Genomic DNA, 27,688 nt, shown 5'->3' on the forward strand with positions numbered 1-27,688 from the left:
TAAGTAGACAAAAGGAAGGAGAGAGGTGACATAGAGAGCAGATAATGTGTATAGAGATGGGGGAGAGGGGAGAAAAGAGAGAGTGATAGGAAGACAGATAGGTCTAGAGATCAAGGGAGACAGAGAGTGAAATAGAGATAGAGAGAGAATTATGATAGGAGCATATTAATTATTGAAATTTGACTAAGTCTAAAAATTATAAGATCTCTTAAAATCTAGAATCTACAATGACTCCTAGAGATCTAAAACAATTCTCAAACATCTTGTCAATATATACATAAAATATAACTTAAAGAAAAAGAAAGATAAAAGACAAAGAGAACATTTACTTTAAGTTATATTTTATGTATATATCCTGATGAAAAAAAACTAAGGCCAAAGGCATTGGCATCTAAGAGCATGTTACTTTTCTAGCTTTATGTCAATAAAACACATACATGTTTTGCTTGTTTACTATAACATGTGTGTTTTGCTTTCGTAAACGCATATACATGTTCTTATTTGAAATAACACATACACATTTTTAATTCAAATAACATGTACATGTTTTGCCTTATACGTAGACTTGGATGACAAGCCTTAGGCTTGGGAGCTTCATTTGCCCTTTGTGTCATGAAGACAAGGAAACTAACAATCACATTTTGTTAACATGCTCTTTTGCTAAAACATATTGGGATTGGCTTTTATCCTCTTCGACGTGGATGTGCGCTGGACAAAATACTCTCTTAAATTGTCTGCAAGGGTGGTCGAGCAGAGATAGAAAGAAAACCTGGAGCGATATCTGGATCATAGCTTCATCTATGTTGGTTTGGTATTTATGGAAGGAGAACAACATAATTGTTTTTCAAGACAAGGAATTATCGATTGGGGAAATTACGAACAAAATAGAAGCAGGTATTTGTGAGGTGGTATCAAAAATTTTACAAGAATTTATATTTTACCACTTGGGATTCAAATATTTAGAAGTGAGAAATTTTAAAGCCACCAACGTCATTGGCCCCAAGAAAAGGAGTGGCTACGAAAAATGTTCAATGGATAGCCCCAGTTTAAGGAAGGCTAAAATTAAATTTTGATGGAGTGGCACAGTGTAATGCGGATGTGGCAAGGGCTAGATGTATTATTAGAGATGATAGAGGGCAGTGTGTGTGGGCTTGATGGAGTGGCACAGTGTAATGTGGATGTGGCAAGGGCTAGATGTATTGTTAGAGATGATAGAGGGCAGTGTGTGTGGGCTCTGGCTAGAAAGGTTGGTGAGGCCACAAACAACGAAGCCGAATTCAAGCCTCTAGCATGTGGTTTGAGTTTATGCAACCGGAAAGGTATTCAGGCATTAGACATAGAAGGGGATTCCCTCATTTGCATTGATGTAGTAAATAAAAATGAAGATCAAAATTAGAAGTTAAGGAGGTGGTTGAAGATTATTAAAAAGTACCTAGATGGAATGGAGGATGTTTCCATATCACATACATGCAGAGAGGCTAACTGGGTGGCTGATAAATTGGCCAACATGGGAGTGGAATTCTCACAAAAGGAAAGGATTTGGTCTTTGGCAGAGCTTAACGAAGAAGTGTTGGATGCAATTACCTCCAATAGGATGACTAAGACAGCTTTGAGGTTGGTCACGAGCGATGTAGTATTTGTTGTTGAGAGAGGAAGTACATATTTTCATATTTGGTTGTTAGAGGTCTCTACATTATGCCAAAATACCACTCATTCTTTGTATAAGGGATCACGATCGAGATTTGGTGAGTAGATATGCTTCAATGATCCGCAAAATTTTCCAAATTATCTGGGAGAAAGGAGCAGATCCTCAATTTTCAGCGTTTTGGACTGGATTTTTGGAGACTTCTTGTTGTTTATAAATTGTTCTCATTCTTTCTATTGAGGGGCAATCATAAGCGAAGCATTAGGGAGGCTGGAAATGACAGGGACGATATTCTTCGGTTTGGTGTGCCTCTGTCTAAAGGATGATATTGATAAGCAGCTCAAAAGATTGTTTCTGTTGAGGGGCAATCATAAGCGAAGCATTAGGGAGGCTGGAAATGACAGGGACGATCTTCTTCGGTGTGGTGTGCCTCTGTCTAAGGGATGATATTGATAAGCAGCTCAAAAGATTGTTTCTGTTGAGGGGCAATCATAAGCGAAGCATTAGGGAGGCTGGAAATGACAGGGACGATCTTCTTCGGTGTGGTGTGCCTCTGTCTAAAGGATGATATTGATAAGCAGCTCAAAAGATTGTTTGTGTTGGAGGAATTTTTATTGTCGGTAATAAAAAATGTCCTCGGGTCAGCATTTGTTGAGGCAGGGCACAAGCATGATGCTAGATTTTTCAGAGGTTTTTCACAGTGTTCATGCAAGCAACCGGGAGGCATTATAAGGCCTTCCAAACTGGCACACAAGATTCTGCAGGAAAGGTACAAGGGGTCATCACAACTTTGGATTTGGTCTCTCCAAATCCCAACGGTGGGTTTATTGTCGATGTGTTTGATGTGGAGGCAGTAGGTAAAAAGAAGAAAATGGCAGAGGCTCTTTCTCTATATAGGAAAGGGATGGAGATGTTTTCCATTACCCCCTTTGCCAACTTTATTGGTTTAAACGGAGACCTATTCTCTGCCTCTCAAATGGAGAGGATTAATGCATTGAGTGAAGGGGTTAATAATTTCTTGATGGATGTATGTTTTTGCAAATTAATAGAAAGGAAGATGGCTAGCCTGTGGGAAGCCACACCCCTTCCAAGGAATGCATCCCCTCTATGGTGTAGGGCGACGATTTACCTTTCCTAGTTATTGTCGTCAAGGGTTGGGGTGTCAAGCCCCTTGCCGAATTTTTTCCTTTTTTTTTCACTTTTGATTATTTATTAATTCATTTATTTATTTTTCTTTTCCACTACTCTTATTATAAAGCAACAATTATGTGATAGCTTGAATGTTTAATAAATATTAATTTTACTTTATTGAGCATATATTTATATGCACGATTTACATCCACAATTGTGTGGATATCTTCTTTCACAATTATCTTCAAAAACAACCTTTGAAAATATCTTCACAATTTATTTCCCATATCCAATGAAATGACAATATAAATAATACATCTCAATGAAAATGTAAGCTCCAAATGCATCCATAACTTAGGCAAATATTACAAAATACTCTAATATGATCAATGGAAGGCTCACCTGTCAACCTTAGGCTTGCTCACAAGCCACCTCTAAGCTAGGAGGGCCTTTGGAACCCTAGTTTCAACCACATAATGAAATGTCAATCCCTACTAAACAACTACTTAAAAATCCATGGAATTTTTTCCTTTTTTCAATATTTGATAAAGAGAGGAAACAACTCCACCATAACCTAATTCAACCAAAACTTTAAAATACAAAAGAAATAAAAACAACCCATAGATATTTTCACATATTTCAATATCATCTAATCATATTAAAATATAACTATAATATTGTAGCAAAGATAGCTACCTCTATAAAGCTTCCAAATCACCTTAAAAAAATAAAATGAAGAAGCACAAGCATCTTCCTCAAAAGTATCCTTAATCCCAAGCTTCTCCTTGACAAAACCCTTCTCTCAACCTTCTAAAATTTATCAACAACCACATTTGTAAAAATAATCATAATCAAAAACTTAGAGCCAAAAAAATCTCCTTTCATTCTCAATTGGGAATTAACTAAAAACTCAATCTCTTCAAACTTCAATGTAGAGGTGACACTTGTCATCTTCACAATTATTCTTCAAAACCACCCTAATTTTTTTTGCTCATGTGTGAGCAATCTTTATGGAATGACATCTTCAAACTTATCTTTCAATTGTGTAAGAAAAGTAGTCCCACTAAAACATGCTTAGACTTGACTAAATATGTCAAAATCTCATTACATTTAGAAATAGGCATAAAAACAAAAAATTTAATCCTATATGATTTAATTGATTCCTAAAAAAAAGTCTTAACCCTTAAATTTATGATCTGGGACCTTAGAAAACCCAAAATGAAATGAAAATGACACTTTAAATCCACCTTAAATCTTAAAAGAAAATATAAATGAATTCAACTCTTAAGATAACATATTCTTTCATTAACTCCCCAACAGAACATTCAAAATACAATTTTCTCATCACACGACAATATACATGCAACATAAAAAATAAAAAATAAATTTTAAAAAATGATATTATAAATAATAAATTTCACATCAAAAAAATAAATTACACATCACTAAAGACCTTAGCCTCTTCATATTGACTAAGTTAAACTCAACTAATTATACACAATTGAAGTTTTCAAGTAACCTCCATTTTTTCTCATTGGTCATAGAGTTGCTTGCACTCAATTCCACTCATTAAAATGTTTCAATATAAACAAAGTAATTTGAATGCAATCAGCATAATACTAAATATCCATAATACATATAAAATTCAATTGCAATTTCTCTTCAAAATACCTTTCATTAATAAAATTTCATTTCATATTGCATATACAATGTTCTAATCCACCCTAATATAGATAATTTATTTTGTAACAAAACTACTAAATGGGTGAATATTTTCAAATCAAATAACATATAATTAATACAATTCAAGGCACACTTATGATATACAATCGAAAGAATAATTCAAAAAAAAAAATTATAATATTATTAAAAAGTTAAATTATTTTTATTTTAATTTATATACTTATAATAAATACAACATAAAAGAAATATTCATGATATAAAAAATGAATGAAAATATCATATACAAATCTTAGTAAATCTATTATCATCAAACACAAATAAACCAATTTACTTTAAACCAAACATGAATGAGTAAATATTCTCAAATCAAATAACATATAATTTATACAATTAAAGGCACACTTATGATATAAAATCAAATGAATAATTAAAAAAAAAAAAAAAATTATTAAAAACTTAAATTATTTTCATTTTAATTTAAATACTTATAATAAATACACATAAAATAAATATTCATGATATAAAAATTGAATGAAAATATCATATACAAATCTTAGTAAATCTGTTATCATCAAACACAACTAAACCGATTTACTTTATACCAATCATCAAAAGAATTAATGACTAAAAACACACAGAGGAGTCTTACATTTCCCTCAACCACTTAGCTCCTACTTTTAATAGCACGATTATCTAGAATAAAGTTACACAAGTTTATGCTATACCCAAATTCATATTTTTATCATTCAACATTTACATGTTTCTAACAAAAGTTATCACCTTATTTGATACTTTAATTAACTATATCCTTGGGAAAATATTTTACTCATTAATCATCAAGATTTCATATCTAATTATATATAAGGAAACATTTGATTTCTCTTTTTTAATTACCAATTTTTTTATCACTTAAATAGCAAGTTGATCCAAGTAATATAAAATCATAGATCCAAATAAGTCTCATAAAAAAATTGCAAAAATGAAAATTAATAGTAAAATAACACAACATTTCAATTCCAACCAAAAATATAATTATATAGATCTCTAAAGGAAAAATAAAAAATAAAAGAACATTCCAAAACCCAAATGGCTAAATAGCGTAAGAATTAAAAATTCAAGACTGCTGACACAACACAAGAAAATAAATCATCGATTTACTATCAATAATTCACATTCTTTGAAAAGTTGCATATCACATACATCACCTGGCTTTCCTAAAATCACCAAAGGAGAGGAGAATCTCAAACACACATATATATGATAGCATGCAATAGAATGGTGATCCCATATGACATGGAAAAACATAGTAGCAAATATCTTATCCAACAAGTCGTGCAAAAAGTATATCTCATATTCAAGTTATCTATATTTTTACTGTCTAGAATGATGTGATCTCATATATAAATACCATTCACCATCTCAATTCTCTCAAATATATAGTCATCATGACAATAAAGTGTCATCATCGCCAAACCTGTCATCCTAATCATGTTGTCAAGCAATCACTGCCATTGGTAAGTCACAATACTTATCCTCTGTATACCTCGATAAAATACCATGTGCAAGTGTTGAAACTTTTTATTCAAATATATTGAAGCATCCAAAACAAAACAATGGAGGCCCAAAACCCTGTCACCAACACCATACTCTGGAGAGCCTTGTTATTGATAAGATGGTTATCATTATTATTACACGTTTCAAATTGACCAAGCAATTTTTATTTGTTATAGATAAAAGGACTTAGAAAGAATTCACTAATAATAGCTAAAATTAAAGTGTCATTGCCAAAAATGTGATCTACAACAACCAAATTAAAGTCATGCAAACTAAAAGTCATATGAAGCTTTCACTAAGATAAATGTTTCAACGATACAATGACTTCATCATCATTTAATGATGGAACCAATAATTGGAAACATCATCTAAACAAATTTCCATGGACAATTCATAAAAGAAATGAAAATTCCACCTCAGGAACACAATTACATTTGACTCATCAATAATGACAACATTTTCATTTAGAAAGCATGCCCACTGACTTCAAAAAGAACGCAGTTATAAAAGCATCTTCCTCTAGTCGATCAAATCTGCAATAAAATAAGTCGATGCAATAATGTTAAACCATAGACTTTGATAAGAACCATCGTGCAGTTGAGATAGATGCACATGAAATAGCAAACATAACATTTTACAATAATAAAGGTACAAATAAAAGGAATTGCTATGGTAGAAGAGGAAATCATTGACTACTATTGTTTGTTTTGAAAATTTGAGTATAAAGTGGAGAATCGATAAGTAATTAGTTTCCACCAAATTCCATTATTTAGTTTCAAATTTAAATTTCAATATTATTCCTTATCATAGCATGCTTCTTTCAGCATGCAAATGTTGGAAAAAACCTCAAGCTCTTTTGTAGGTCAATCAATAAAAGTCACCTTTGAATCCATTACTACCTCATCTAAAATCGATCTTGCAATAGTATTTCTAACCTATGTGACTATTTCTAACCTATGTGACTGAAGAAGAGCTGAAGACCTCTACCTTAACCCCACTAAGATAAAATTAGGTAAGTTAGAGATGCGGGATCAAATTAAAGATTAAAAGAAATAGGTGCATTAGCTGTAATGTCCCATTTCTAGCACATGTTGTATGAGGTTGTCGCACATGTTGTATGAGGTTGTCATTAGCCTTTTTCTCCATGGTCTTGTAGGCTAACCAAGACATTTAAGGGATCTTGAGGATATTGCCCTGGACGAATTCAGTTGCAAACAATTATGAGGTGTTTTGGTGTGCTTTTAAGATACTTACTATTTATACTAAGTTAGTTGGGTCGGGTTTGGATTGATGGACAACTCCTGAATAATATCCTATTGATGATAGTGTTGATTTCGACTGGAGATTTTGATAATCACTTGCGATTATTAATTTATTTAAAAATAAAGTTAAGTTATAAAGTTAAATTAAATTTTCAACTTTATTAATGCGGGAACTTAAGTAAGGGGAAAAGTTATTTAAAATTTGAAAGTTCCCTTTCACTAAAAGCATTGGAGACATGAATATTAAAAAGAAAAGTATATCTATTTATCCCACATTGGCTGGAAAAGTGTGAGCTATCCCAAGAAAGTTATAAAACTCTTAAGAGTTCATTTTTAGCGAGCTTGGTTTATTATTTTCTCTTGGAGAATTTGGGAGCTTTTGGCTTTCAGTTTTTTGTGCCCTGGGACAAAAACCCTTGGGAATTCGTAGGTTGGATGAAAACCCAACTCTACTTGAGTGGTGGATTCATTGAGAATTCGCTATTGAGCTTATTCACAAGTTTTGGATCCAATGATGAAGCTAATGTGCCTATTAGAGGTTGTATGAATCTATAGTTTGGGCTTATTTGCAGTAACACGAATAGTGCCATGAACAGTTGATGAAGTATGAAACATGCCCTCAGCTCTGCAACTCTAAGACTCAAGAACACAACATATAATAGAGACTAGATTGCAACAACTAATAAAGTTTTATTCTATTAATTTTGCAAACACAAATTTACAAGCATTGGCCTTCTATTGGCCTCTTTCCCTCCCTACATAACATTTCATAAACCTAGCTGAAGCCTCTACAATGGAACTTGCTTTGACTCTATTCGCATGCCAAAATCCCACATTCTAATTGCCCATGTCAACACACTCTTCTTTGTGCTCATTTCAACTCCCTTAAACCTCACAATACTTCTCTCACTAGATGCAAAGCCCGCACACATTTTACTTCCTTCATTGATACAACAAATTGGCTGGTGCCTTCCCTTAGGCCTCCTCTCCTACAATGCAAATCACCCCCCCTTCAGTTGACCCATAAGCAGTAGTTCCAGTCCCATAAGCAAGATAAGTAGAGACAGATGCAGAGACAGATCTATAGCCATATACAGATGCATCAGATCAAGACCCAGTTCCAGTATCAGTACCTAAAGCATCCGAGCCTGTTCCAGCTTATCAACCACAACCAGCACCAGATGCAAAGGCTGCAAAGGCGTAGGTAGCAGAGTCAGCATATACAGTACTAGATCCATAACCTATAGCATCATTATATGAGCTAGCAGCAGATTATGTAGCTGCCCCTCTACCGGTTATTATAGATTCACTAGCATTAGTTTTATCTGCAGCTCTTCAAATTTTCATTTAATGATGTTATGTAACTCCAATGTATTCATTTGCCACGCAGCCCCACCTTATTGGCTGGTATTCTCTCTATGTAGACCCACACTCTTCTATTCCATCGATGCCATCATACTACTCTTATATTCCATCGATGCCATCTTCTGTAATCTTTTATTGTTCTACCTTGATTTATTTCCCTTCTATTGTTGTTGTTTCTGTTACAAACTCCCAGCCATAGACTTTCTACACATAGGAAGGATATTGGCTATGGTTCTGGAATTTGGCATTAAGCCTGCCAAGTGTACAGCCTTCTTTGCAAATCCTATCTGCAGATATATTCCATTTCATTGGGGCATTCTGTCAACAGTTATGCCAGGTCTATGCTTCCATATTTGGATATATACCGACATAGAATTTTAAATATTATACCTAACAAAATTTCCCACACCGTCATGCATTGATGGAAGTCCAGACACTATTTCAAAGCTCCCATTTTGGCATGGACTGGCAAGATGCTCCTGCATCAACAATGCCATTACATTGCTGCTACAGTGATGTGAACAGTGTTAGCAGCAGGTTTTGATTTGTTTGAGCAAGGATTTGTTAGTATTTCATTGCTAAGTTGTACATAGGGTTTGGAGGAGATTTTTTAAGGAGTTGGCATATTTTCGTAGAGTTTGGCATTGTTTGGCTAGAGTTAGGAGGTCAGCTTTATATATCAGAATTTCAAGGGTCGTTTGCTGCCTATATCAGCCAGCTACTTCATATTTGGTCACCATTTTGAGGCAGTTGTGTTTTTCACTTAATAATGGGCTTCTATTTATGCATTCGAGTATGTGTGAAATCTTTTTGATTAATTATAACCCTCATATCTGAAGGAGCTCATTCGCTGTTGTAGTAATTTCAGACCTTTATTAGATCTGATATCATTGTATTTTCCATTGTTGTTCAAGGAGAAATCATAAATTTATGGTGTGTTTCTTCATCATTTGTTTCCCATGTTATTGTTTATCATTTATATGTGTTTATCTATGATTTGGCATTGGGAACAAATATCAAACTCAAACTCTAAACTTTTGAGGCAAAAAACAAACTCAAAAATCAGTCCTAAAGATGAATACATGCCCAGTGTTTGACAAAATGTCAATCAACCAAAACTGAAAAAATGTGTAAAAAGGACAGGGGTTCTTACATTAGCACTCTTTCAAATGATCCAAACATCCAAAGGCCACACCTAGACTCAAAAGTGGTAGTTGTGGCTCAATAACACATGCAGTTTAAACTCGACACAAAACTACATAGATATTTTAAGCTTTCAACTCATTTTCCAATCCCTGAGCATAAATTTTAGCCCTAGGGGTCAACTAAAGGCACTGACAAGAGTGATCTAACAAAATTCTTAAGACGAGGTGACTTCAAGAGTTGAGGGCAGCAATCAAGCATGTTGAATAAGCAAATAATACATATTGAAACATGCCTGTAAATCACTATATAAGTGCTAGTTCAAAAGCTACAATGCATTTGATGGTTCATGTCAAGCAATTGGCTTTGTGCAAGCATGCAAAATAATAGTGGAGATGGTAGTTCCTTTCTTCCGAGGTACTCCCACACTACATTTATCGGATGTAAATCCTTGTGTTTCATTCTCTCTATGTGATTCATTTGCTTACTTGTTTTCATTCCTATCATATGTCAAGTTATGTCATTTAACTAAATGCAAATTTTTAAAAATGTAGATGTTAACCATAAAGTTTTATAAAGCATTCAATTTGTAGTCTTAGATTGTTTGTTTCAATGGCATAAACTTTAGGACAGCCATAAAGTTGATAAAAGATCATACTTTTTCATGTTAGTTAATCATGCATTAGAATATCCAAGCCAATTAGACATCACTGTTCCTTTCCCATATAGTGTGCTAAATATTCAATTTTATTTCTGAAGAAGCAACCCAAAAATACACTGTTTAATCTTCAATGAGTTTTAAAATATTTCAAAGTTCTTTTGCTTTTTTTCTTTTTGCTTTGATTTATTTAGAAGCTATGTCATTAAGAGAAAAAATGACTACTAAAAAGCTCACAAAAATGTTGGAGCTTGTTTGGTATGAAAATGCTCATGTAATTTTCCTTTGAAATAAAAATACCCATTAAAATCATATTGAAGTTCAACAATAAAACATAACTCTCTGCACTAAAGAGAATTTACATTTGAGGAAATAGGTGGGCAATCAGTTAAGTCTGTTAAATTTTAGACTTTCAGATTTAAACTATACTCAAAAAACTGAAGTTAATTACTAAATCAATATATTTGCTGTTTAGTTTAATTACTTTCAGACTTAGACATAAACATAAATTGAGCAAAATGAACACGACACACAAATACCCTGGGAAAACCTCCTAGGAGGAAAAACCCAGCCAACAGATCCTCAAATCAGACTATGAATTATATCCAATTGTAACAGTACATTACTTAGCTGGTAGCTTTGAAGTGGAATACCAATTTGTCTAAGCCTTTCACACAGCAATACACCTCTTGAATCTGTTTTGCATATAGCAGCAAGATGACCTTCAGATGAACAGATCTGGAAATTGTCTTTGGCTTCACATATGTCTTGCAATTCGCATCTTCTATTGAAGTTCACCCTTGTATTAACAATCGCCTCAATGTACACTTCCTTCACTTCGCATTTAGAATTCTTTCTTTCTGATTTTCGCACTTGCAGAATGATTATCGCATGTGATGTCCTTGTATGTTAATGAGGTCAAGTAGTTGTTTATTTATATGAGGCAAGAGGACCTATTTGAGGTCGGCTTGGTGCTGATCCCTTTTATTTATTTTATTACTTTATAGGGTCGGCCCTATTAGAGGGAACACGTTTCCCTTTTGAGTGGTGTGTGTCTTTTAGTTAAAGGGTCGGCCCTATTAGAGGGAACACGTTTCCCTTTAGTGTGGTGTGTGAGAGGGGAGAGAAAGGGCCCAGCCCTTGGCGGATTCCAATGTTGCCTTAAGGCAATTGGAATCCGCATTCTTCCTAGTTACAATCAACAAAGTCAACTATAAAATGAGCCCATTGAGGGACCTAAAAAGTTCAATTTATAGTCACCATTAGTAAATCATAAATGTATTATAGAAGACTCAACAACCAAACAAAGGTTGTCACATCAAAAGCAAATACAGTAAGGGCATTAACGTCCAAAAAACACAACAAGAAGAAGTAATTATGGGAGCCAATTAAAGAGCCCAAAGTACCTAACAAACTTCATCAAAGTGATAAAACAAAATATGGGCAAACTCAAAAACCCAAATACCATGGAGTTTCCGGCACAAGCTGGTCTAAGAGACCTTTTTTAGGGACAGCAAACAAAATTACAATGTTTAAAAATTAAAAAAAAGAAAATTTTCAATTATTCACATGTAAAGCATTTTTTTTGGATAGAGGGTATAAAAGAGGCTTTGAAAGGGCCCCAAATACTTAAAAATGATCTAAACAAATATAGCAATGAATCCTAGCACCCAACAAAGGACCACAACATGGATTAGAAATACTTGATGCTTGTTGTAATGTTTTCAATAATTTCGCTCTTTACAATAGGTGTTTTGCTTAGGTTGTCCTAGTTTAGCAATAATTTCCTAGTGTTCGCCTTTTCTTGTGAGAGGTTGTCACATCAAAATGTAAAACGATGTTAAAATTGCAAGGAAAAGATCCTAGGTGTCAAGTTGCCTTAGCTTGTCAGTTTATTTTTCTAAGTGTTGAGTTTCAATTTGCCTTGAAATGTGAGCAAAAATGTTAAAAATGTTGCAAATTGATGTAAATTTTGTGCCAAAATGTTAAGTCCCATAGGAGTCGTTTTTCCACTCCTAGGAGGTGAAATAAACCCAAAAATGCATAAAGTCCCAATGGCCTTCTATTTTCTTCAAATCTTAAGAAAATGTTGAAGTCCTGATGGAAATAGAATTTCCACTTCATAAATTGATGAAAATGGGTAAGAGTGGACTTCAAAAGCATGAAAATCAACAAAGTCCCAATGGAAAACGTTTTTCCACCAAGCAATTAAGGCATAAAATCAAAAGTTTCGATGGGAGGCATTTTTCCAGTAGTTAAAGTACCGATGAAGCATGATTTTCCACTCCATTTTGAGCATGGAAGTGTTAATTTAATGTTAAGGATTATAAAAGTCCTGATGGAAGTCATTTTTCCACTCCAAGACTGAGTTTGCAAGTGATTTTGTGGTAAGTCCCGATGACTCAAGAATTTCCACTCAAGACAAAACAAAGGACAATGAGGTGTCCCAATGACCCATGTTTCTCCACTAGGCTGGTATTTTATAATATTTATCCCACATTCATTGTGGATTGGAACAAAGTGGGATCAAAGTGAATGAGGCTACAAGTGGGTGAGTGAGCAAAGATTATGCAAGTGCTGATTTGTCCCTATACCCATTGAATCTCCACTTGAGGTTGATTTGAAAGGACTTGAACAACTTTAAGTGTCTAGATGACTATCGATTTTCCACCAAGCGGTATTTGACTAAGTTTTGTGAGGAATTTTCAAGGATAGTCAGTCCCAATGCAAGGTGAATTTCCACTTGGGGAAAATATGTGAAGGAAAGTGAATTAATGATGGAAATCAAGTGTCTTGATGGACATCGATTTTCCCCTTGCATGATCAAATGAATTTTTAAAGGCAAAGTGAATATGATTTGAATGGAAAATCAGTCCCTATGAAGTGCAATTTTCCACCATTCCATTTGGTGGACGAAACAAAATGAGAAATCAAGCTAAGTTTAAATGTCCCGATGCATAGTGATTTTCCACCTTGTTGGGTTAACACATTTTTTTAATCCCACATTGGTTGTGTGGTGACTTTTCAAGGTAAAAGAATGAATAAAAGACACAGTCCAACGACTAATATTTTATTATTTTGTGACTGATGTGATGTTCGAAGAGCTGGGAGAGCTCATTTAGAGTTCGCCATTGTCAAGGGAGAGGTGTGATTTTTGCCTAAGGCATTGATAGCGCCACCATTGGAGGTATTTGCAACATAATTGTTGGCTGAGACCACCATTACCAGCCATGATCTCATGGCTGAAAAAACACCATTTCCAGCCAAGTGAATGCAAGTTGCATCAACTACATGAATTGCACCATGAAGGAGATGATTTCCAGCTGATAGAACACGTTTTTCAGAGATGTTTCAGACCTTTACACTCAGAAATCAGACCTAAAACAGAGAACTGGGTTGCAATATCATTCATTTTTTGAGTTTGGAAGGGCATTTTCAGACTTACACATTGAAATCAGACCTATCCTAAGTCTGAAAATCGGTTTTATTCGAGACGAATTTTCCAGATTTTGATCCAAGCACTTGTATTTTCTAGAATCATGTTTCATAACTCCAAATTTCTGATTTTAGAAAGCTCATGAGTTTGAAAATCATTTGAAATCAGAACCTAAGTTAATTCTAGAAAATTAATTGTTCAAATTACCTATCACAAGTTAGGACGGGAACAAAAAGCCCCTATGAGGTTCAAATTTCCACTCCATCAAATGGTGATCAAATCAACACAAAATTTTCAAGGGCAATGAGTCCCGATGAGGGTCGGATTTCTACTTGAGGGCTAAATTTGCAAAGAGTGAAAGTGAATGTGCAAAATGCTTTGTCCCTATACCCATTGATTCTCCACCAAGAGACAAATCAATTCAAATGAAGATCAATGACAAAGTAGTCCCTATAGGCATCAAATTTCCACCGAGTGAAGAAATGGACAAAGATAATACAGATGTTTCAAGGACTGAATTAGTCCCTACAATGATTGATTTCCCACCAAGGCTGAAACAAAGTTTATCTCATAGCTGGTTTGATTCAATATTTGTTTGTTTTGCAGGTCTGCTAAGGAAGGGAAGCATAATGATCAAGGCTTGGAGTGAAAGAGGATGCAACTTGCAGGGATACCAAGGGATCAACACTTCAAAGCAACAAGTGACGAAGGATCAGCTCCAAGATGACAAGCAAGTGAAATGCAAGAATGAAGAAACTCAAACAATGCCATGTTCAAATTCAAGAAGATAATGGTACGATTTGGAGAAAGGATTCTAAAAGCATATTGCAAGGACAACATCACAAATGCGAATGAGGAAGATCAACAATTCAAGGATTGGAAGAGGATTTACTGTTGGCATTTTTTATGATTATGTTGTGATTGTCATTGATGGTCACACACCTGCTATGAGATCACTTTGTGAATGTATGAATTATGCTCAACCAGTAATTGTTCCAAACCGGTATCATGTTGTAGTCTTTAGACTATCAATGTTATGCAGAAAGTGTTTACCGATCTCAAGCGGTATAAAGACCCAAGCGGCATAGAGAGATCAAGCGGTCTAAAAGGATCTCAAGCGGAGCGAAGCAAAGGAGCCAGAAGTGGTAGTTATCTTTTTCCCAGTCTTCAAGTTTTGTCAACCGGAAATCTATTCAAACCGGTCTCACTCTGAGTTACCAACCGGTAACTGGAAAGTTAGACAAACCGGTAATACTCTGTGATGAGTTACCAACCGGTATATTTTTGTGATGAGTTACCATCCACCGACACTTTGACGGTGATTTTGTGTCATGTTTTCAAATGTGTCTAGATACAATGAACCTAGGAACTTGTAATGAAATCCTATTGAACCGACATGAAATCAGATTCCTTTTAAGGACATCATGTCTAGGGTTTTAAAAAAAGAGTGAGAGAGTGTATGCGAATATAGCTGTTAGGTTTTGTAGTGGTTGAAAAACTTCTTGAATGTGCGATCTTAACTGAGAAGATCAAGTCTGTGAGTTGTAACAGAGTAAGGAGTTACTGAAGACTGAAGTAATGCTGAAATGCATTAGCTATGAGCTACAATGGATCTAGTCAAGCAAACTGTGCCATTTGCTAGATCATTCACTTGTTGATTACTCACATCTTTGACAAGTTAGAAACCCTTAACCGGGTAGGCCCAAAAAAGCCTTTGTAAATCCTCTAACAAGGTGGTTCACATCTGTGGATCTAAAATCCTCTCACAAGGTAGTCCTTAATTGGACTTATCTCCTAATAGAGATTGAGATTCCTAACAGGATCTGTTCTGGTAAAGAACATTGTATGACCTTAACCGGTCTGGTTACTATTCTGCAGATAGTTACTTGTGAGTTTCATCTCACCGTGGTTTTTCCCATTTGGGTTTCCACATCAAAATCTCGTGTTATGGTGATTGTGCTTCTGTGGGTGAATGCATTATTTGCTATTTGGTTTGCATGTGTGTTAACCGGTTTGTTTGCTAAACTGTTTTACCAGTTTACTGCTAGACTATTAAAGTGTTTAAGTACAGTATTTTTTGGTATACTAATTCACCCCCCCCCCCCTCTTAGTATTCATCAATTGGTATCAGAGCCAACCTTTCTATAAGTCTAACCACTTGGAAAGAGATATGGGGGAATACAGTGTGAGGGAACTTAATCATCGGCTCACTCAGTCTGAACAATCCTATGATGAACTTATGGTCAAATATAAGGCCTCTCAGGCAAAAAGGAGAGAACATGCTAAAAAACTGATGGAGCTAACTGAAAATAGTTCTTCTGATGAAGCGGACATGGAAGCCCTAATTCAAGAAGTAGAAAAGCTGAATGAATCCAATTCCAACCTGAGAAAGGAGTTGGAAGGATTGACTATCCGAATGTGTCAAGAGCTTGAGAACCGGAGGAAAGCTGAAGATCTGGTAAAAGACAAAAGGCTATGAGATCTCAAAGCTGAAGCAAGAGATTAGTGCACTTACCGCTCGTCTTCATGAAAGCAAAATGGAAAAAGAAGAAGTGCAAGGTGAACTAAACATGGCTATCTCTGAGAATGCAACCTTGAAGGAATCCAATGCTGCTATTTCCAAAGAACTCACTGAGTCAAAGGAAATACTTGCCAAATTCAATAAGAGCACTGTCAAGTTAGAGCAGAAACTAGAATCAGCTAAACCGGTAAAGAATACCAATGGACTTGGTTTCTCTGATTATGAGGAAGGTGAGACCTTTGGAACAAAAAATGGAGCATCAAAGAAACAACCGGCATCAAAGGATAAAGGTGAGCAAAAGTTCAAACCTGTTTGCTTTAACTGTCTCAAGGAAGGACACAATGCTAATGTATGTAGAAGTAAGGCTTACAATAATTTTCCTTATTTTCTAAACGATAAGCCTAGATCCAATAGATTCAAAGGTAATTGTTATGCATGCAACAAGTTTGGGCATAGAGCATTTGAATGCAGGTCTATCATGCACAATACTGGAAGGTATCCTCAAAGGAATCAAGGAGTTTTTCCTGAACCCTCTGGGAACCGGAACCCATACCGGTTTAATGCCTATAGTCATCAGTCAGGTAGCGATGGCTATCAAGCGGCAACCGGATGGAAAGCAATTTGTATGATTTGCCATGGTCATGGTCACACTGTTGCAACATGCAGAAGGAAGAATGGAAACATGAATAATGGACCTTGGAGAGCACCTGGAATGGTTTGCTATCATTGCAACAAAGCGGGTCATTCAACAAGATTCTGCAAAAGTAGAAAGAGTATATCGGATGATATACCGGTCACTCCGGAAAGAAAAATTGATATTGAAATTGTTCAAGCAAATATGAAGAAAACCTAGAAGAAGAAGCCAGAAGAACTGATTCAAGAAGAACCGGTTTCTGCACCCAGTGTGGAAGTCGTTGAACTGACAAACTAAGCATCAGAAAAGCTTAGGGGGAGCAAACGGTAAAATATCTCGAACCCCCGGTTGACACCGGTGAAAGACCTTAACCGGTATGAGATACTTGTCAGATTGACAGAAGACCGGAAACGGTATAAGGCAAAATTAGGGTTTACACCCTAATAGTGGAGCATTTATTATGGTTGTTGGAGAATTTGTTTAAAAGGAATTTTCAAATCATTTCTAACTATCATTTTTCGAGCGAAGAAGTTTTCAAGTGTAGAGAGAAGAAAAGTGATTTACACTGCGATTCAAAGAATTTATCAAAATCTTGAAGAAGAATCTGAAGCAAACATCTGTTGGAGAAGTGTAGAACGCAAAGCGGTATTTCAACAACCGAAGGAGTGTGTAGTGAAGTTCAAATTGCGAAGCCCTAAATTTCAATCTACGAAGGTAGTTTTCAAAAATTCTCTGTTTATCATGGCTTCCGCATCACATGCTAGCTCTAGTGCACCCGTTGATTCTATAGACTTCATTCAACAGAAGGCAAAATACAATGCCCTATCTCAAATACCCACTGGTGTCATAGTGGAAGAAGGCATTTCAGATTTCATTGACTGCAACATTGAAGACCTAGGATCTCTGATGATCCATTCCCAGTTGAGTTTGTTCTGTGGAAAGGATAAGAAGATTAAACCGGAATTCAGCATTCTGGAAAAGAAGAAACTTCACAACGCAGCCTATTTTCTTGAAGAATTTTCGGATGATCACATTCGAATTATTTTGAGCAGAGTAGACGGTGATAAGATGTACTTAGAGCGGATGAATGATATCACACCAGAAGCGATTCATGTCGTCACCAGTTTCTACAACGTCAGTGAAGTGCCAGCCCTAAGAAAGATTAGCAAGACAGAAATGACTAAGCACACCAGTTCTATGAGCGATTCGCGGGGTATGACTGTCAATTCAATCAAGGACGATCTTGTCAAATATGCATGTATGGTGATAGGATACTGGACGTTCCATGCCAACAGAATCAACTCTGTCTCTACTGCAGCGGTAAATGTCGCCTATAGGATGATCAAGGAAGATGCATCATTTGATCTGTGCACTTGTATGCAAAGACAAGTTTTGTTGAATCTCAAGTCGATCAAACAGGACAATGCACTGAGATTAAGTTCGACAACTATTGGTTGGGTTGTTCTTTTACTTCCAAGGCTACTTTCTAGAAGTAGGTGATATTCAGTGGTCTGCTGACCAACCGGGGACAAAGCAAATCAAGGAAAGCCTACAAGCGGTTGGAACTGGCTATCTGGAAGTACTGAACAAATACTTTGATGAGTTCAAATGCAAAATGAACCAAAGGGTAAGAATATACGGTGATATAGTAAAAAAGTATGAGGAGGACATCTGCTTCACCATCAAAGTTGATGAGTGCATAATGGAGGCGGTTGAGCCTAGACAGGAAGAAGTGGAACCAATGGGATATGAGGTAATGTATGAAATGTTGGATGGGTATGCCTCTACCCTACTTGCCTCGCCTCTTGATCCAAAGGCAAAGAGAACTGGTACCTATCTAGAAAGGGTTACACTTGTTCAAGAACCCTCAGTAAAGAAGGGAAAGGCAGTGCCTTCAGCATCGGCACAAGTTACTCCAGCAAGTCCCAAAGTGACCAAGCGGTCACCAATAAAGAAGAAACCGGAAGCGGCACCTGCCAAAGTCTTCGAGAGGAAGCAGAAGACAAAGAACAATACACCAGACTCAGAAGACACTGTCTCTGAAGAACAGCCTAAGAAGACTAGGCAGACGAGGAAAAAGACAAAGAATGAACCGGCAACATCGGCACCGGTAAATATTGATATTTCCTCTTACAAACCTTTGACACATTGTCAAAGAACAATTAAGAATATTAGAAGAAAAGTACTTGGTGATTTGAAAGAATGTTTTGATGATTTTAATGATGTTGAAAAAGAAGTTGAACAGGAAGTTATTAATTATTTATGTATTAATGACTGGTGGCCTTCAGAAATTAAGTCTAAGACACCTGATTCTTTATATAACTCTTTAGATAACAAATGACGAATTGCCATAGAGAAAGAACAGGAAATAAGAGAAGAAGTATTTTCACATTACTTCACTTATGTACCTAGATCAGAATTGTACGAAGTAGTGGAGAGATATAAGGGCCTCTTCTTCATGAGAAGAAGAAGACTCCAGTTGCTGGAGGGAAAAGTTTCGGAAGTGGTCAAAGATATCCACTCCCTTGCTCAATCAGCATTAAGATTGCATCAAGTAGTTGAAGCCAATGAAAAGGCTGAGCAACAACCGGAAATCACTCAATTGGATGAAGTATACAACAGTGAAGGAGAACCGATCACCACTCAAATGGAAACAATTGATGTTGATGCCTTAAACGATGACAATGTTACTCCGGATGCACCAGCAGAAACTGAAGGTCAGGAGAAACAGGAGGAAGATGTTATCCAAACTACGGTGGAAACACTCACCAATTTGATACCCAGTACAAACCTCCCCAGTACCGATTGCTCACTTGCCCAATTAAAGATTCTATGTACAGTTGTGGAAGACCAGGTCCAAAGCCTGGAAGAAGTTGTAGAAACAAATGCCAAGAAGAAGCATGAAAAGGCTCTGAACATTGCCTTGGTAAAGAAGTTGAACGAGCTTCAGTCAGAACTCCAGAAGGCACAAAAGGACATCAGAGATGCAATGGATGAGGGCAATCTACTACACAGCAAGATTTGTCAACCTCATCTATTCTGTGATGATGTGCTCACTCAGAAGGACAAACTGCAATCTGATATGTAGTCATTTATTAGCACCTTCAAGATACCATATGATTCCTTCTCCACATATGGACAAACTGCTCACCGGTTTCAACTCCAGTCTGCAAGAATTGAGGCAGAGATAAGCAACCAAACACATAATTTGCAGGAACTTCAACTGGTCCTACTGCCAAGACTACAAATTCTCCAGAAATGCTACCTCAATCTAGATGCCCTAACAGTCACTCAAGAGATGAGTACCATGGATGCCATGGAGGAGCAGGTCTATCAGATGCAAACGAAGAATGAGGTTGCTACCTCATTGCTTGAATCATGGTCTTTATCCATGAAGACATTTATGCAGGACTTTAAATCCATTTTTGACAAATTTCACTTTTTATTGTCATAAACTCTTATTTTGTTAATGCAAATAGAACAGAGGTTATTCAGTTGTAGTTTGTCATTGTTGGCAAAGAGGGAGTAGTATACTTGAATTAAAATTTTGATGGGGAATAGTATCTATATTTAAATTTTGATGCATGCTATGTATACTTTCATGTCTATCTCTATAAGAAAGTAGTATACATTGTATTGTTTGCAAAAGGGATCGTGTATATGCTTAGGGGGAGTAATTTTATTTATGGCATGATTTTGTTGTAAAACACTTAAAAGTCAAAAATTTTCCCAAGTGTTGCCATCAATGTCAAAGGGGGAGATTGTTGCCATTTTTGATGATTATGTTGTGATTGTCATTGATGGTCACACACTTGCTATGAGATCACTTTGTGAATGTATGAATTATGCTCAACCGGTCATTGTTCCAAACCGGTATCATGTTGTAGTCTTTCAACTATCAATGTTATGCAGAAAGTGTTTACCGATCTCAAGCGGTATAAAGACCCAAGCGACATAGAGAGATCAAGCGGTCTAAGGATATCAATGTCAAAGGGGGAGATTGTTGCCATTTTTGATGATTATGTTGTGATTGTCATTGATGGTCACACACTTGCTATGAGATCACTTTGTGAATGTATGAATTATGCTCAACCGGTAATTGTTCCAAACCGGTATCATGTTGTAGTCTTTCGACTATCAATGTTATGCAGAAAGTGTTTACCGGTCTCAAGCGGTATAAAGACCCAAGCGACATAGAGAGATCAAGCGGTCTAAGGATCTCAAGCAAAGCAGAGCAAAGGAGCCAGAAGCGGTAATTATCTTTTTCCCAGTCTTCAAGTTTTGTCAACCGGAAATCTGTTCAAACCAGTAATACTTTGAGTTACCAACCGGTAACCGGAAAGTTGGACAAACCGGTAATACTCTGTGATGAGTTACCAACCGGTATATTTTTGTGATGAGTTACCATCCACCGACACTTTGACGGTGATTTTGTGCCGTGTTATCAAATGTGTCTAGATACAATGAACCTAGGAACTTGTAATGAAATCCTATTGAACTGACATGAAATTAGATTCCTTTTAAGGACATCATGTCTTGGGTTTTAAAAAAAGAGTGAGAGAGTATGCGAATATAGCTGTTAGGTTTTGTAGTGGTTGAAAAACTTCTTGAATGTGCGATCTTAACTAAGAAGATCAAGTCTATGAGTTGTAACAGAGTAAGGAGTTACTGAAGACTGAAGTAATGCTGAAATGCATTAGCTATGAGCTACAATGGATCTAATCAAGCAGACTGTGCCATTTGCTAGATCATTCACTTGTTCATTACTCACATCTTTGACAAGTTAGAAACCCTTAACCGGGTAGGCCCAGAAAAGCCTTTGTAAATCCTCTAACAAGGTGGTTCACATCTGTGGATCTGAAATCCTCTCACAAGGTAGTCTTTAATCGTACTTATCTCCTAACAGAGATTGAGATTCCTAACAGGATCTGTTCTGGTAAAGAACATTGTATGACCTTAACCGGTCTGGTTACTATTTTACAGATAGTTACTTATGAGTTTCATCTCACCGTGGTTTTTCCCATTTGGGTTTCCACGTCAAAATCTCGTGTTATGGGATTGTGCTTCTGTGGGTGAATGCATTATTTGCTATTTGGTTTGCATGTGTGTTAACTGGTTTGTTTGTTAAACTGTTTTACCGGTTTACTGCTAGACTATTAAAGTGTTTAAGTACAGTATTTTTTGGTATACTAATTCACCCGCCCCCCTCTTAGTATTCATCATTTACAAAAGCAAAGGTGAGGACTAGCTCAAACATGAAGAAAGCTTCGCTATAATGGTGAAAAAATGAGGAAAGACAAATCCAAAATATGAGCACAGGAGGATTCCACATTATGAAGAAGGACCTACATGAAAGGATCTCAAAGTCAAAGAACGTTAATGGGGAAATAGTTCAAACCTAAGAACAAAATGCAAAGCACCACAAGGAATTCCAAACATCAAGAGGAATGTTCAAGGCAAATTGATTAAGTCTACAAATGCAAGTTGAGGTGGCATCCCAATCACCATTTGTTCAATCAAAGGGTTCATTCAAGGATGGAACAAGTGACACGTGGCGCTACATCAAATATTATTTATCTTACCTATCCTCATCTCTCATTGGCCAATGTAATGGTGGTTGTAACAAACCCTAATTAGGGTTTCTATCTTTCGATCTTGGCCATTGATTGTGAATCAATCGGAGTTGTTCATTGTAATGAGACCTCTATATAAGGTTTAGCTCTCTCATTTGTAAAGGTTAATGTTAGAAGAGTAGAAGAATAGTTGCTAAGGCAATTAGGAATTAAAAAGTTAAAGTCGAGTAGAGTAGGAGAAGAAGAAATTGTTGCTAAGACTTGTAAATGAATATACTCTTTTCATTGAAGATATGGTAACATGTGTTGTTTCAACAAGTTGCATAGTTTCTACTTTTATTTATTTTAATGTTGGTTAATTGAATGAAAGATTTTGTGGATGATTAATGGTGGAATTCGCATATCCATACTGTTACATATGTTGTCATTGATGTCAAAGATAAATAATCAAGGTGGTTTAATTCACCTGTTTCAGCCACTTGTTCTATATGTTTACTTGTTTATCTAACCTGGAAGGTTGCTTATTTGTTTGTCAAATCAGGCTATGGTGACACATCCTCCTCTAGAATATTCAAAGAGTCAATCTTTGTTTATGAGACAAATGAATCAATTTGTTTTTTTTCTACATTCAAACTGGACAGCTGGTTGCCACATTTTTTTATGTTGAGTTTGATTAGAGTGGTAATTGGTTAAATCGAATTTCTGAGCCTTTACATGGAGAGGGTATTATACGTTATGTATGCAATTGTGTTGACTTTTTCTCATGCCAAGTGTTGAATGTTTTGATTGAAAATAATGCAGAGAATTCATTTTTTATTCAGCATGATTTTTGAAGATATATCTGGGTGTGTATTGACAAGTGTTTTCTAAGCGCTTGATTTGCAGAGGACAATTTCGGTTTTTGTTGTTGAGAATCTGGTTCATTCTTTAATGGAAATGTTTTTGTTTTTTTCTCTTTGCTCCTATGTTCGTTCAAGAATGTTCTGACAAAGGCATTTCAATCAAATTTTGTGATTTTTCTTACCGGTATTCGATGCTTAGAAGTGGCACGTAGAAAGTTTTTTTTGGGCGGCAAAAGTTATGAATTACTGGCTGGGCATTTTTCTTTTTGAAAAATTTATTTGGGACTACTCAATGCATCGGGTTTTCTGAGCTTGTTCAATTTTTTATTATAAACATGTTGATGTTGTAGTCGACATAGGGATTTCTTTTTGAATTCGACAACAATTTTGCTTTTTTTTTCTGATCGGTGATGATAAAAAGTTGGGTTTGTATTTTTGGAAATTTTTCTTCAAGGGAGCATTTAAAAATCTTTTGTGTATTACATTCGATAAGATATGATACGTTATGCCTGATAAATTGTGAAAGTTCTTTTTAAAAAACAGATGGCAAAAAAAATGCCTGGATATATATATTTCATGGGAAATATATATATCCAGGCATTTTTTTTTGCCATCTGTTTTTTAAAAAGAACTTTCACAATTTATCAGGCATAACGTATCATATCTTATCGAATGAAATATATTCAGTAGAGACAAAAAAAGAAATTTGAGTATTTTTTTGAAGTGGCTGTCGTTTCTTTTCAGAAGAAAAGAGTCAGCGAACTCATAGTATGGTGAGAAATAAGTGTATTAGTATGTAAAAAAATGTAAGAAAAGAAAACGTTTTTTTAATGATTCTGTTGAATAAGCTTTATGTATAAAAAATTTCCTGCATCGAGTGAGTGTGTGGAAAGAAAATGAATTTTTTGGAAGTATCACTTCTAGTTGACAAAGGTGCAAGGTTTGAATGAAAAATTGTAGGCGTAGTTCATGTTTGAAAATGAATAGAAATAATCTCTTAGGTTGAGGAGTTGTCTTGACTGTAGTAACTGGAGATTTGTGTGGTAGATAGATGTTCACATCTAGACATTGATGTTGAAAGATCTTGTTTATGTTGGCAACTCCCAAGATGTGCTATTTTGAATATAGTGTTTAACTTCATACATCTAAGTTGAAGTATGTACTTAAATGTGTAACCTGTATGAGTTGTATGTGTTATTTTCACAATACTATTCTGTATTCATGACAAGACTAAGGTTGGTGCCTTAGCTGATTGAAGTTGATGCTTCAATCATACAAAGTTGGTGCTCTGCATTGTATTCAGGGTTAGAGCCTAGTGGGTTGGTGCCAATTTGTTTTAATGAAAGCTTTTGATGTCGTGGTTTTTTACCCAAAAGGGTTTTCCACGAGATAAACTTTGTGTCCTCTTTGTAATTATTGTTTCAACTCTATTATTCTGGCTCAATTTGTATTATAACTTTTTGAAATACTGATTCACCCCCCCTCTCAGTATTTCTGATTTGATTTGCACATGCTACTAGCAGTTTGCTGATTGTAAACTTGCCTTGCATGGTCAATTGGAATCATTATTCAAGCTTAACTTCAATTGCTATTCACACATTGATATGCACTGCCTTGATGGTGTCTATGTTGGTGGTAATTTGAACATCATATATTTACCATAGAAGATTGCACTAGCCTTGTGGAGTTGTTCATTGATGTCAAAGAAAAGTCTAGTAGAATCTCACCAAGTCATTCACTACATCCTATATTCCTAGGAGTAGATTAGTCTTCCTAAACCCTTTCCTTTTGTTCTTTCTTTGTTAGATGAGTTAGTCCCAAGTTCCAACAACATTCAAAGCATTCAAGATTCAATGTAAGTCCCCTTTGTGATTCTAGCATTATCACATCAAACCATTGAGCTTATCCATACGTCAAGACCTGAAATTTTGGAACCTTAGAGTCTTCCAATTGATCACATAGTTTAGCATTTGGGAAGATTTTGTTCAAGAGGGGATGAGATACCTTGGTATCTTATTCTATGTTTGAGGTGCACAAAAAACACATCAACAGTGCTAAAAACTACCAACAACACCTATAGACCCTCCCTATAGGGGCTAAACGAGAAATCAAATATTGCATCAATAAATCTACCATATCATGGTGGCTTGAGGCCAAAGCACTCCAAAGAGCTCTGAATATGGTCACAAATATTAGTCATTGAATCATTGACACTAATTTTCTTACTAGTTGGATTCCCTTTCTTTACTACCAACCCTAAATCACATGACTACATAGGACTTCTTGTTAACCTCTCCATATAATTCTGCCTTTTTATCCTTAAATTTGAAAGCGAAACAAGTGTGTGAAGGGATCCATTCAAGTCCTCATTAACAATATTTTGACCTTGATAACCATCTCTAAGCCCCTCCCATCAATGCCAAGAGGATCCAAGAATGGAGCACCATTGTAGCTAGAGATAAACCTATCTAAAGAAAGTCCCCCTCAACAACATTCCTCACCAAGGGAAAAACCTTCATCAACTAAGAAAGGCCAAGACCCTTATTTTCTTTTTTCCTCCATGAGTATGTCTTCCTCCTAATTTTTGAACAAACAAGAAGAAGGCGTTCATCCTTGTGACAAACATGGCACAAGACCAAGGAGTCTATGTAGGCAATCTATTATGCCTATTTACCAAATTGAGAGGACAATGTAATTAATAGAAGGGAGCATCTAATCCACAATAGCATTAACATAAAATCTAGTAAATAGTAGGCATTTCCTAGATTTCATCACCATACCAATGGCTATGAGTTGACCAATAGAGATAGCAATACCAATCAAGACATCCTCCTCCCACTATACCAACAAGCTTGGGAACTTCACCCAAATAGAAACATTGTTAATGCATTCCTTCTTAGGGTCGAGACCCAATGCCCATTTTTTCAAGAAGAGCCTAGACTTACCCAAAAACATGGACAATCATCGAGGATGAAAAAGAATCCATTTCTAATAGCAATGATATTATAATGGTTATAAAACATTCATTTTCTCGTGGCCCAATTCTTGAAAACATCCAATGAGAGAAAATCTAGCCTAATGAAGCACGATTTACAAGAGAATCAAGAATCCAGAAGAAGATTCTTACCATCCCCAACTGCCTACAAGGGAGATAGAAGAGAAAGAATGGAGCTTTTCCTTTAACCATATGGCCCATGAATTCTTAGCCAACATTCTAAGAATAACACCAATTGCAACCTCAAAAGTTGTTGGCATTCCAAGAGCAAAACCAAACATCATGTTGTGACTAGAAGGATCATCCAACCCACACACGGGACTTTGAGGATCCAAATCCAATTGACTCCCCAAGAGATCTATTAATGGTCGGTGGCAAAGAACAAGCATCTCCCTTAAGAGGCCAAGGGGAGTAAAATAAAAACTAGCACCATCACCTCCATGGTGCTCTTCACGCAATGCTCCTTGCAAAATAGCAAATCACTTCCCCACTACTTCAACAAGGCATTTTGGATATTGCATGCAAGAGACGGGAGGAGGTACCTTCATTTCAACCTCTACTATAAGCCACTAGCCACAAGAAAACATTGTCCATTTAAAACCATTTGCAATCCCAGAACTGAAGAGGAGATGCATTTCCCAACAAACCCTGATCTCACCTCTGAAGCTTTCAAACACACCTCAAACTCGAGGTCCAACAACAAGTCCTCTACGGAATTGTCCCAATATCCATTCCATTCATCCTATTCCATCTTATCCTCATTGTTCTCATTATCTGCCTCTCTTGAGCCTACCACAAGCAACTAACTTCCTATTTCTACTCTTCATTTCAAAAATTTAAAAATTATATATATAATGCATTCATCGTATACATTATAGAACCATATTACATAACACTATAATTTTGAGCTAAATTGAGAATTCATACAAATCAGTAGTGTATAATATGCTTTACACATTTTGCTTATTTCTCCAACCCTTGCTAATATTAGGAAAAAATTAATAATATCTCATACCAATGCTACTTACAAAATTTGCTAACTTACAATAATCAAAGAGAGATTTTGTTTCGCAATATGCCCACGTATAGAAGTAATATTCTCATACTTTGTCCAATAGACCAAGTTGGTCTTAGGGGGTCATAAATGTTATAATCATCATTATACTAGCAATGGAGGTTTGTTGGAATACAACCAAATAATTATAGACACACTAACAGGACGCTAAGCTGCCATGGGAATTTGTTT

General features: G+C 35.9%; 1 protein-coding gene across 1 annotated transcript in view; it reads right to left on the minus strand.

Annotated features, from left to right (window-relative positions):
• Nucleotides 1-6,209: 6,209 nt before the first annotated feature.
• LOC131039079 (uncharacterized) overlaps nt 6,210-27,688 on the minus strand; it is a 155,229-nt gene continuing 133,750 nt past the window's right edge. Inside the window, exon 11 of the mRNA XM_057971727.2 lies at nt 6,210-6,546. Coding sequence (XP_057827710.2) covers nt 6,474-6,546 — 73 coding nt within the window. The 3' untranslated portion in view covers nt 6,210-6,473. The remainder of the gene's footprint in view (nt 6,547-27,688) is intronic.

This window comes from Cryptomeria japonica, chromosome 7, assembly GCF_030272615.1.
Source record: "Cryptomeria japonica chromosome 7, Sugi_1.0, whole genome shotgun sequence".
NCBI lineage: Eukaryota > Viridiplantae > Streptophyta > Pinopsida > Cupressales > Cupressaceae > Cryptomeria > Cryptomeria japonica.